Raw genomic sequence first — 11,774 nt, 5'->3', positions numbered from 1 at the left:
ATTTTAGTTTGAGGAGGTAAAGAGGGACTCACTGCCTCTGGCCATGAGTGCATGTATTTGGTTGTTAAATTTTTAAGAAGGACTATTTTGTCTCACTCTACAGGCGGAGGCCAACACAGAGGCTGTGCTGAAGAAAGCAAAGCAGAAACTTTTCTTTTTGTGGTGTGGAACTTTATTTGTTGTTTGTTGCTCCATATAAAAACAACAACAAACGCTCAGACAGTTCGGCATTAGGTAGCAACCACTTAGTCTATTAAATGATAAATATCCTGAACTGATGTGTTTATTCTCTGACCTGATGCTTTCAGCTGCTGCTGCAGGAATGAGTGACAGTTACAATCAGATCTGGTTCATTCACACATTGGGTTCATAGTGAGTTCAACACAGAGAAGGACTGAAAACAGGGAGAATAAAAACGAACGAGCAGCCGGCTGGTTGGGAGATGATACCCATAATGCACCCATAACTCCATATGAAATAACAGTGGAAACTTTTGAGTGGCGCGGCGTTTGCAGCTGGTTGAGGAACCAAAACAAGCAGAGCTCCGAATGCAGTCAGAGTGCCACTGCTCTTTTTCTGGGATTAGGAAAGGAGATTAATTAAGGAACGTCCCTTTAAGCTCGTTCTGCCCCTTTAATTAAACCTAAACTCTTATCTGCCAATGCACACGTTCATTCCACTCCTCATGCTCTCACGGCTACGTGCTGACACTTTATCGCTTTCACTGCGTCCGCCTTTTCTCTTTCTCCTCTGAATTTTCTCTCCTTTTTATGTCCTGTTCTCTTGTTCTTGTAATTTACCCCCCCCCCACACACACACACACACACGAACACACATACACACACAGGCACACACACACTCAGTTAAACCCTGGTACAGAGCCCCTGTTGTATGTGTATCTGTATGCTGTAAGTGAGATCTAGACTTGATGCTGTCTGTTGACTCAGTAGCAGACATGTGTGTGTGTGTGTGTGTGTGTGTGTGTGTGTGTGTCTGTCTGTCTGTCTGTCTGTCTGTCTGTCTCTGTCTGTCTCTTCATGCATTCACTGTGTCCACTATGTAGAGCGCAGGTTGTTCAAAGCCTCTTTAAAAACATGTGGTGGTGTAAGTATTTTGATACACATCTTGTTGTGTCGACCATCGTTGTAAACACTTGCGGTGCGTCTGTGTGTGAGTGTGTGTGAGCAGCCAGCGAGGGTCTGCTAATCCGATAGAGACCACAGTGGTGTCTCTCCATTCACTGTCACGCGTGGCCATGCAGCTGCTGCTGCCCTGCCCCCAACCACAGCCACCAACATCTGTGAACATCTGCCGGGCCACATTTCAATAAACCGCTGCTGTCCTCGTGTGTCCCCACTGGAGCAGCGTCGTCCCCTGATGAGATCCCCACAGTGTAAAGTGGTGGCAGAAAGCTGAAGATACGAGCTTAGACCTGGGTTCTAGAAGACAGAACCTCTGAAGCTTCGCTTTCATAAATATTAAATGATTAAATGACTTTGAAGACTGATCTTCCCTCAGAATGAATTTTAAATCATCAGCACAGTAAAACTGAAGGTTATTATGTGAAGCAGGATCATATGGTAACTTTAGTTGTGAATGGTTTCACATTTTCTCAAACAACAATTAAATATCAGTTCTTCCAAACATGATGTATTTACAATATATTCTACAACTGCTGCATCTGATATTAGACATGAAACACCAAACAAGTGAATATAGTTCTTCTTATTTTTATTGTATAAAAGAAAAAAAGTACAAAATTCATGTATAAAGTTTACAATAGAAAAAAGCTGAAAAAGAGCAAACACACACTGCATGTGACTGACACTGAGCATCGTCGGTGGGAGGAAGGCGAGAGAAGTGCTGACAGCGGCGGGCTGCTCATCCCCTGCAGGCCGAAGGATTCCAGTACTTACAGGTGGGCCTGTGGAGAAGCTGATGAGTTACTTCATCAAACCTGTTAGCAAACATGGCTAAAAACACAGCTAGCAAACTGATCTACAAATATGTTCTTTGTTCTTTGTTAGCGGAACATCTGCAGACTGTGGTATCACGATGACTTTAAACACAAAGGCTTTCAAAATGTTTCAAAAACAGACAAACCATTGTAGCTAAGGTCAAGTGAGAGCGGTATAATGAATATGGAAAAAAAAAAAAACTGACAGAACGCGTCCTCCAAAGCCTCCGATCCCTGTTTCTGAGCCATTTTACGTGTAATCGGTCAAATACTCCATCAAAGTGGGCACTTGAGTCCAAAGTATGTTACAGTTCATGAAAGTATATAGTATATAGTTCGCATTAGAAATTTCTGGCTGAAGTTTCAGTGAAATGGGTTTGAACAGTCTGTGAAGCCTGATTTCTTCTTTGTGCTTTAAAGAGTATAAAGGTACAGTTTTAGGTTTGTGTCATTCTGTGATGCTGATTATACACAAACACATCTTGTTTCCCGTGTGCGATAAAAAAACTTTGTACCGTTTTTTGTTTGTTTGTTTTTGTCTTAAACCGGTAACATCTGAAATTAAAGCGTATGTATGTATTGACTCTCAGTGTATATACTGACAGCTTCCATCTGATTCAATCCGTTTGAACAGTTACAACTCAAGTACAGTTTAATTCATAGTTTTGATCAGGAATGTTAGAAAAAAATAAATAATACATTACATAAAGAACGAAAAACAAAAAAAACGTAAGGAACCAAAAAACAAGCGACTTTCCAAAATAAATTATGCTCTTAACAAGAGCAATTAACATTTTTTCCCAAACTACAATGAAAATCATCGCACAACCGAAGGGGACATTTTACAAACATCATCAAATACTTTTCAACAATCGAACGCAACGATCCAAATCATATATTTTTCTTTAACTCAGGGAATACCGTCTCAAATCCACTGGATTTAAATTCAAACCTGCTCTGCTGTCGCCAGTGGCTGCTCCAAAATACAAAACTGTGAACTCTTGCTCTGATAAGTACTTTTTAAGTCCATCAAAATGTTTCACATTTCTTAGATTCGTCTTCCAAAAGAATATTTACATGTGATCAACCACTATAAACAAACACTGTCGACACGGGCGAGTGAAACCCTGCCAGCTCCCAACACTGGCAGTATGAATGATGTGAGGCAATGTACAGTGGCAGGTCCCTGCATATGTGTGTGTGTGTGTGTGTGTGTGTGTGTGTGTGTGTGTGTGTGCGTTTGGTGGGGATTAAGCTACTTCTGTCCTGAAATGACCTTAAAGCCACGCTGAAGCTGGAACATTTGAATGTAATGCAAATGACACTTGAGTTAAGTGACTGCAAACAAAGTGCCTAAAGAGTGTGTGTCCGTGTGTGTACTTCTTTGAACGTGTGTGTGTGTGTAGCTGATTGTCCTGGTGTTGGAGATTAGACCTCAGTGAGCAGAAAGGCACGTCATAGGATGAAATGAAGAGCGAGGTTCACTCTGCGCTTTGCTCCGCAGCAGAATAACACCCCACGTTTCCCTGTGATGAAAACTACAGTGTCCAGTTTCACAGTTTTTATAAGAACGAGGGCAGAGGATGCAAAATGAAGACACAGCAGTAACGTGCGCACATCAGACGAGGGTCAAATCGTGTCTGTGATAATTCCCCAAATTAGTTTTAACCAACTCTCTGATCATTACTGGAGAATTATACACTATCAAAGGGAAGAGCTGGATCTATTTGGACCAAATGGTGGCTCACATTAAATGAAAATACCAGGTCTTTTACAAACAGAGTCCTCCGTAGAATTAAAAGCCCAATTTTGAAATACCTCTATTTACCACAATGGATAAACATATCTCAGTATACACAGCCTACCTGTGTGACCCAGGTCTGCTGTGCACACACGTACACACACACTGACACACACACACTTGAGTCTCGCCTGCTACCTAACAGCCTGACCCCCTGAGACGCCGACGAAGACAGTGAAAGCAAATTGATTTTACAAAATATACAGATAGAAAAGTGACCGTCAGTCCGTCAGCTGCAGTCTGTGCCAGCAGACCGACTGACGGACGGACTGTCATGCAGACAGACAGACAGACAGACAGACAGACAGGCAGGGTCCAGTTTCCACAGGTAGCAAAGACACCTCCAGCTCTTCCTCCGAAATTCTTTGTTCAAGAAAATGTCTGATTTCAGGCCGTGTTAGTCCTCCAGGGTCAAACCAGCTGGGACTGTTCCCCTCATTAGCCACAGTGCCACGGCCAGTGGCCAAGTCCTGAATGTAAAAAAGTCCCTGTGGTAACCGGTGGTTTCAGGAGAGGCGACTGCCTACGTGAGCCTGTAGAGAGTGCTGAGAGTCTGGGTGATGAAGTTGAGGAGTCCTCGGCAGGCGTCTCTCCAGTCCTGCCAGTGGGGGGCAACGTCCTGCGAGACAGAAACACAGAGTGATGTTAGTCCCAGTAAAACACAGATGTGTGTTTGGTTTTCCAGCATCTGACCTTTTCAGACAAGCCAGGAAGCTAAAAATGACAAAATGACCCAGAAACAGCTCAGACAACGAGACAGACTTAATCACACAACTTCAGCTTCACGTGCGTCGGTGCTGTCCCCTATTGTCCCTGCCCACATGTGTAACAGTCACTAATCCAATCTCAAAATCCAATTTCCAACAGTACTCATAAAAAGTGCCGTGATGTGGTTTCTGGGGGAGAGAAGTGAACAGAAAGATGAAGTGGAGAGAAAGAGAGACTACATGTCTGCACTGGAATAATGAGGAACGCTCAGACAAGAGCACAAACAAGTGTGTGTCTGTGTTAGAGATGCTGCTCTGAACTGCCTCAGCCTCACGTGCCTCTCGTTAACCCTCCCTCCCTCCCTCCCTCCCTCCTTCCCTATTTCCTTTTCGTACAATCTCTATCCCTCCTTCTCTCATTTCCTCCCTCCCTCCTTCCTTCCTTCCTTCTGACAGTGCTTTTGGCCCCGGCTGGGTTGTAAACAACACACATTCGCACTCTTTCTCATGCACACAGACACACAGACACACACATACACACGCAAGCAGACAGACTGGACAGGAGACAGTTCAGTGAGGTCAGCAACCCCAGAAACCTGCTAAACATGAGCACCCTCATAAAGTGTGTGTGCGTGTGTGTGTGTGTGTGTGTGTGTGTGTGAGTGTGTGTGTGCGTGTGTGTGAGTACACTGTGTGTGAGTACAGTCCATGTCAGAGTGAGAGCCAAGGGTAGGTGACGTCATCTTTGTTTATGTGCATAAGGCGGAATGGCGAGGGAGAGAGAGCAGTGGGGAGGTGTGTGTGTGTGTGTGTGTGTGTGTGTGTGTGTGTGTGGTGGGGGAGGAGGTGGAGGGAGGGGGCAGTCTACTGCCAACTCCTCACGCGATCTACAGCACAGAGGGAGGGAGCGGAGAGAGATAAAGAAATGACAATAAAAAGGAGATAAGAGCAGCGGAGTAAAACCAAATGGATTTCTTCAGTGAGCTTTGGTTCATGTTTAATAACAAAAATGATAAAGTTACAGAATCCATAGAGATAATGATGAGGACAGTGCAGCAAGAGCAATGCAGAAGGAATCAGGAAAAAAGGATAGAAAGCCAGATCGGTGGGAGATAAAGCGAGGGAGGGAAGAAAGGAAGAAATAACGAGGCCTGAGTGAGAAAGTGCCCTCATCTCTGCCATTTATCTGAGGAGAGAGGAGGAAAGGAAGAGAAGCACACAGAGAAAGCAGAGGAGGGAGACTGAAACACAATTCAGTATTCAGACAGTCATTTGTATAAAAACGAGCAAGAAAAAGAAAAAGAAAACATAAAAGAGAGAAAGAAAAGTGAAACAAACAGATAGAGGAAGGAAAAGGACAGAAGAGAGGAATGGATGAAGGAAGGAAGAGAACAACCGGCTCACAGCACACAGATGACAGATGACATTATTATTGATCTGTCTTCACTACTCAAACACACAAACACATCATTACACATGCATGAAAAGTCACATGTTCAGAACACGCTGGACTGATAACACACGCTGTGTGTTTGCATTTCTGTGTGTGTGTGAGACAGAGAGAGAGAGAATCAATGAGACTGTGTTCAAGGACACAGTAAACACTGCACACACACACACACACAACGTGAACGCTCACTGTAAACCTGTGGATCATTTTTTCTTGGCAGCTTGTGCGACAGTCAACATCTCATTCACAACCTTTTAGAGGCAGAAAACTCTGTGGCTCTTATTTTGCGTCTCCTCTCTCCAGAAAGTTCAAAAACTTCAGTGGCTTTAGTGTAAAAACTGAGCACCGTGTAAATTATACATCGAACCCCCGCCCCTCCTCTCACCGCTCTGCGGAGGACTGTGGTGTTAAATTCATCTCCAATGGCCCTCAGCTGGCTGGCCACTCTCCTGACCTCCAGCTCATGCACCGCCTCTCTCCTGGTGGCTCTGTGGTGTGCCGAACCCCTGGATGGGTGCTCATTCTGGGGCAGCAAGTCAGGCAGAGGCCACTGCCGGTGGGGGGCCTCCTGGAGCTCCTCTCTGTCCGAGCCTGCAGCAGAAAAGGTGAAATCAAATCAGAAAACAGGAAACGAACAAAGGAAAAATTTACTATGCATTTCTCCTTCTCCTTCATTTCATTTTTACCACTGTTCTTCCTCATGCTCAGACTCTCTGTGTCTCTCAGACAGAAGAGCTTCATTGGGCACACAGAGCTTTCAGGCTGTTACTGAGCATCACGCTCAACGTGACTTTACAGGGAACTTACGGCGACATGCAGAGGTAGATGACCAGAACGGTTCCAATATCTTGCTGTCATTTGCACACATGCATGTTTTTGCTCATATAAGGTGGAGGACACAACTTTGAAGTTTACTGTATGTGATGTAGAACGAACAGGAACTGCAGTGAATTTTTCTTCATTTGAACTTCAGTCTTGACCTCTGATATTAAAAATGTACCAAAGTTACTAACTGTGCTTCAGGGTGGAGTTGTTTAGTTCTCTGGCCAAACGTGCACGCACATTTCTTCAGGACTGATGGGTGACGGTGACTTATTTTCCTCTTCATGGAACTTGAGAGAGTAATCTCTTAATCTACTTAATAAGTCTGGTATGGAGAGCTACTGTATGAGTGTGTGTGTGTGTGTGTGTTTGTTTTGTGTTTACAGACTTTGTGTGTGTGTGTGTTTTTTTACATACAGATACCTGTACCTTCTGTCTGGTCTCTTTAGTGTGAAAAACATGTTGAAACCTATGAGAGATTTTATGAAAGCTGATGTGACCGTTCTTTCATTTCAAAGCATTTTTTCAGAAAAACTATTCATTTGATTATTTGTTTATTTACTTGTTCATTTAGTCTTTTCTTTTTTGCTTAATTTTGTGTCTTCAATCAGTTAAACCTTATTTCGTAATGTGAAAGAATGTAAGAATTATACATTGTTTCAGACAGGAAGTAATCTTGTTATTTATCCTCAATATATTACATTAAATCTCAGTGTCTGTGGTACTGTGTAGGTCTGATGCCACTCCTCTTAAAGACGAGCAGGCGCCCTGTTCTAACCTTTCTACGACACACCTTTTGGTCCCCAGCTTGTTATTTTTTTTGCTTTGTCCAATCATCGCTTTTCTGTGGAGCGGCCCCTGTCTCCAGCACGGAGATCATCGCCAACGGCAACCCCAACTCTAGTTGCCACAGAAACGCGCACCCCTGGCAACCACAGCATTTGCTTTGCTAGGAGGATTACAGCTGATCCTTTAAAGATGCAGGTGACTAGACAGAGAGAGAGAGAGAGAGAGAGAGAGAGAAACGGAGAGACGGGAAGACAGAGAGAGAGAGAGAGACAGGAAGAAAGAGAGAGAGACAGAAAAGAGAGAGCAGCAGAAAAAAACAAATGGGAAAACCCTGGCTTGTTGCCAAGGTAACTCTAAGGCAGCACTCCTAGAAACGTCTCAGCGTGATTGGCCGACAGAGCGGGGAGCCGGGCTGTGATAGGGTGAACAAGAGGAAAGGGGGCGGGGCAGGGGATGAACCTGTCTGTGTGACAGGCTGACAAGGTGACTGAGAACACCCTGACCAGTTAAATATGGGAGCCAGGAAAGACCGGGGGGGTTAGAGGGGGGGGTGATTAACTAACTGACTAACTAAGTTAGTTTAACCACCCAACATGGTGGCAGATTCACAGATTATTTTGACTAACACTGATTGTTTACGCTGACTGGCCGACTGATTAGTCACTGTGGTTTATGTCTGGTTTATTGGTTGACTGACTGACTGACTGACTGACTGAGACAAACCTGTAACTAATAAGCTCCCTGAGAAATCTGTGGTCTGACTGAATGACCACATTAACTGCTGGTGACTGAGTGACTGACTGAGTGACTGAGTGACTGACTGACTGACTGAGTGACTGATGCACATCCTACATCTATTGCATGTTTGTGTGTTCTGGTATAGGCCTCCCTCCTCAGCTGCTCTTCCTTAGTTTAATCTTGATTACAGATTGTTAAACAGATATTGACACCAAACAATATAAAATAAAATCTGACTTGATCTGACTTTGTGCTTCCTGGCTGTGTGCAGATCAGATCAGAAGGAAATGCTGCACACTGTCTCTTTCTTGCAGCCAGAGAACAGAGGACAAGTCTGAACATGCCTGAGATGCACAGCTGACCTACAACTGAGAGAGGAGGAGGTGGAGGAGGAAAGGGGGGAGGGCGTGCCGGGTGCAGGGGTGTGGAGGTGTGGGAGTGGGGGCACTTATCTGTTTACATTACTTCAAATCTGTCACAACACAGTGGCTCAGTGCCAAATGTAAAGCTGGTTTTCCTGAAACCCGCCGAGTCACTGCTTCCACCTAAATTTCCCTTTCTACAGCTTCAAGAAACAAAAAGAAGTTTGGATTGGCTCCATTCCACTCCACTCTGTGTCCCTCTCCACTCGAAGCAGCCCGAATTAAACAAACAGAGAAATCATTTCCTTCTGCAGCTGAAGGGAATCTCGCTGACTGATACCAACATTACACCAACATTACAAACCACAGGAGAGAGCAGCAGCTGCTTATAATAATAATTCTTTCTGACAACGCACAGCCAATAAACAGGTGTAAGGTCAGTGGACATTCAATTAATCCCTAATCTGAGCCAAATGACAGAGGCGAGCAGTTTAAAGACAGAATCCAGATCCAGACAGAATCACACACTGTCTGTGGAACAAAACAGGACTGGTCAGTTTTCCTGCGTAGCCTCATGACACACAGTGGGCTGTGGGCTACAAGGCCACCGTACAACAGAGGAGTCACATGTTCATCCCTGTGACCGCTGTTACACATCCCGTCATAGTGTACTCCCTCTCCACCTGTCCCCCGTCAACACCGCCCAAACAACCTCCTGTCGTGGGGCAGAACACACATAACACACACTCTCCTCCTAAGTTGGATGTTTACTAAAGGGTGGAGGTCTGAAAGGCAAAATGCGCAGTCACATCTAATGTTTAGGTTCGTTTACATCAGAACCTGCATCCACTGCTGCTGTGATGCAGTACATGAGCTGCCTGTTCCTGCAGCAGTGGCTGTAAAAACAGATCTTGGTGTTACATTGCTCCCTTTCCCTGTCTGTGAAAACAAAGGGAGAACCAACCCGCCACCACCTCCTCTACCCTCAGCCCCACCTGTATAAAACCATAACCCAATCAGTGTTGAATTACACAAACTCACCTGACTCCTCAACTGACAAGGCACTGGGTGTTACTGCGCCCTCACCCCTCCAGCTGCAGAGCGGGGTAGGAGGAGGCGCTGGTGATGGCATCGCAGGTAACCGCTGGTGAGTCTGGGTATCGTCAGGCAGCGAATGTGACAGATAGAGAGGTCGGAAAGGGTGCAGGTGGTGGTGGTGGTTACGGTGGAATTGTATGGCACCGATGCCAGTCCCGGAGGTGATGGTGGTAGTGGTGAGCAGGCCAGGCCAGGCGTGGGGCAGCTCCATGCGGCAGGTGTTGTGGCGAGGAAGGGGGCCGTTTCCTCCTCCCCCAGTTTCCCCGACGCTCTCGGCGGTCTCTGCACGGGCCATCCCAGTGGTCTCAGTGGTCTCCTAAATCACACGTGGAAAACATTCAAGCGCACGTGTAAATACACACTCACAGAAGTAAAAACGCCACATGTTGGACCGGGAAAAAATATTTAAAGTGTTTTACTGTTTGTATAAAATACAAATTTTTTTCCCTCCCTCCGCTCTGCACCGGTTTGACCTACCAACCTATATTCTCCTATGGACCGGTAGGGGGCAGCGGCGGGTCCGCTTCATAACCACGAGACTTGTGTTTGTAAACAAATCCGTGCCGCCCGAGCACGAGGAAGAGAGAGCGCGCGCACACACACACACAAACACTGAGGCGCAGATGCGCGTGCGCAGCGGCAAGTCACGAGAGGAGGAAAGTACCAACGTTTAGTCGATACTGTACGCGCCCCCCCCAACCCCCCCACCACCACCACTCATTAAAGTGTAATTAGTTATAATAATAAAAGTGTAATTTCAGATTCAGTAAAAAAGTTAAAATAAAATGTTTAAGAGTCGAGCACCGACCCTGCGTTCCTCGCTTTAGTCCAGAAAAACCTGAAGTTTAATAAAACAAAACGTTAATTAGTGGAACTCCGCGGTGTTAACGGGGGCTCGGCGGCCCTCCGGTGCTCGGCGGCCCTCCGGTGCTCGGCCACACACCTCCGGCCTGTGGTGGTTTTAAACTGTGCGTGTCCGGTTTATATCGACATGTTAACTTTCCTGTATCCGACATGTCGGGACCTGTCACGCGTGAAATAAACAACACGAAAGGGTCGAAGGAAAATCAGCTCACTGGTAAAGTTACACTGAAACACCGAGGAGCTGTTATTTAAAAAAAAAAGTTAGCCTGCGTTTAAGCGCTAATGAAAGTTGATTAAGCCAAAAGTTTAAAGCGCAGCTTTTCCTGACAGCTGGACAGATGATGCAACTTCGCGCTGTCAGTCACCGCCGGCTGCTGCAGCGGCAAACACTCAGGCGCAGTTCACACCGGCGAGGCACCTACTTGGTCTATGTGACGATCCGTGGTGAGGCTGTCCGCAGGTGACAGGTGGACATCAGAGACAACAAACCGAGCCAGAGACGAGCTGGTGCTGCGGCAGGTGAAGGATCACAAGGTGTCAACAGTCCACTCTGGGGGGTGGGGTGGGTGAGGGGGGGGGGCCGAGAAATGTGTCATTCCATGTCAACTTTCAAGGGTTTGGATTGTCTCGATGATGGTTCGCCGTGTTTTCCCGCCTCAGATTAACCCATCAAAACAAACAGATCGACGCGCAGGTGACGGGATGTACCGGATAACGGAGCAGGTCGCTGTTCGCTCGCCGTTCTCTGTTCGGGCTTTAAACTCCGAGCAGCGTCCTCCTCTGCCTTTAAGTCGATCTTTGTCAAGACAGACGAAGTAACATCCGGTGTGACTTATCAGAATAAAACCCGTGCTTTTTACAGGGGAGGTGGCGTCTTAAACATCTCTAAACAAACGTTTAAACGTTTATGGTTAAATTAAAATGACGAGAAAGGCTCATAACCCGCGATGCGAAGGCACCAACATGTACACGTGTGAATAAAAAAAATAAAATAAAATACGTAGTTCGATTAATTTGGTGTATAATAATTTAAAAAAATGTGTGATGACCGTGTATGGATTACCGAACAGACCTGCTGCACACAGCCTCTGTATGAAGTGGCTGTTAGAGCTCAGTTAAAAGACCAAAGAGCCAGAATAACGCAAAGAGACACAAAATGACCGTAAAGTGACAAATCCTGTCACCT

The 11,774-nt window shown here is 45.7% G+C and overlaps 1 protein-coding gene across 1 annotated transcript; it reads right to left on the bottom strand.

The window, feature by feature from the left end:
- Positions 1-1,769: 1,769 nt before the first annotated feature.
- Positions 1,770-11,330, bottom strand: LOC121186725. The gene is made up of 4 exons (XM_041045504.1): positions 11,011-11,330; positions 9,668-10,040; positions 6,301-6,506; positions 1,770-4,377 (listed from the first exon to the last, which is right to left on the bottom strand). Exons 2-4 carry the CDS (start codon positions 10,017-10,019, stop codon positions 4,282-4,284), a joined length of 654 nt encoding a protein of 217 aa, XP_040901438.1. The 5' UTR covers positions 10,020-10,040; positions 11,011-11,330; the 3' UTR covers positions 1,770-4,281.
- Positions 11,331-11,774: the final 444 nt, after the last annotated feature.

The sequence above is a fragment of the Toxotes jaculatrix genome, chromosome 9 (genome assembly GCF_017976425.1).
Source record: "Toxotes jaculatrix isolate fToxJac2 chromosome 9, fToxJac2.pri, whole genome shotgun sequence".
In the NCBI taxonomy this organism is placed as follows: Eukaryota; Metazoa; Chordata; class Actinopteri; family Toxotidae; genus Toxotes; species Toxotes jaculatrix.
This window is presented reverse-complemented; position numbering and strand designations above follow the sequence as displayed.

What these genes read in the sequence shown, in the direction of transcription:
- LOC121186725 (XM_041045504.1), bottom strand. Translation starts at nt 10,019, where the DNA reads ATGGCCCGTGCAGAGACCGCCGAGAGCGTCGGGGAAACTGGGGGAGGA. An exon ending in CTTGTCAGTTGAGGAGTCAG is followed by an intron (nt 6,507 to 9,667) that starts GTGAGTTTGTGT and finishes TTTCTGCTGCAG; the next exon opens with GCTCGGACAGAGAGGAGCTC. An exon ending in CCACAGTCCTCCGCAGAGCG is followed by an intron (nt 4,378 to 6,300) that starts GTGAGAGGAGGG and finishes TCTGTCTCGCAG; the next exon opens with GACGTTGCCCCCCACTGGCA.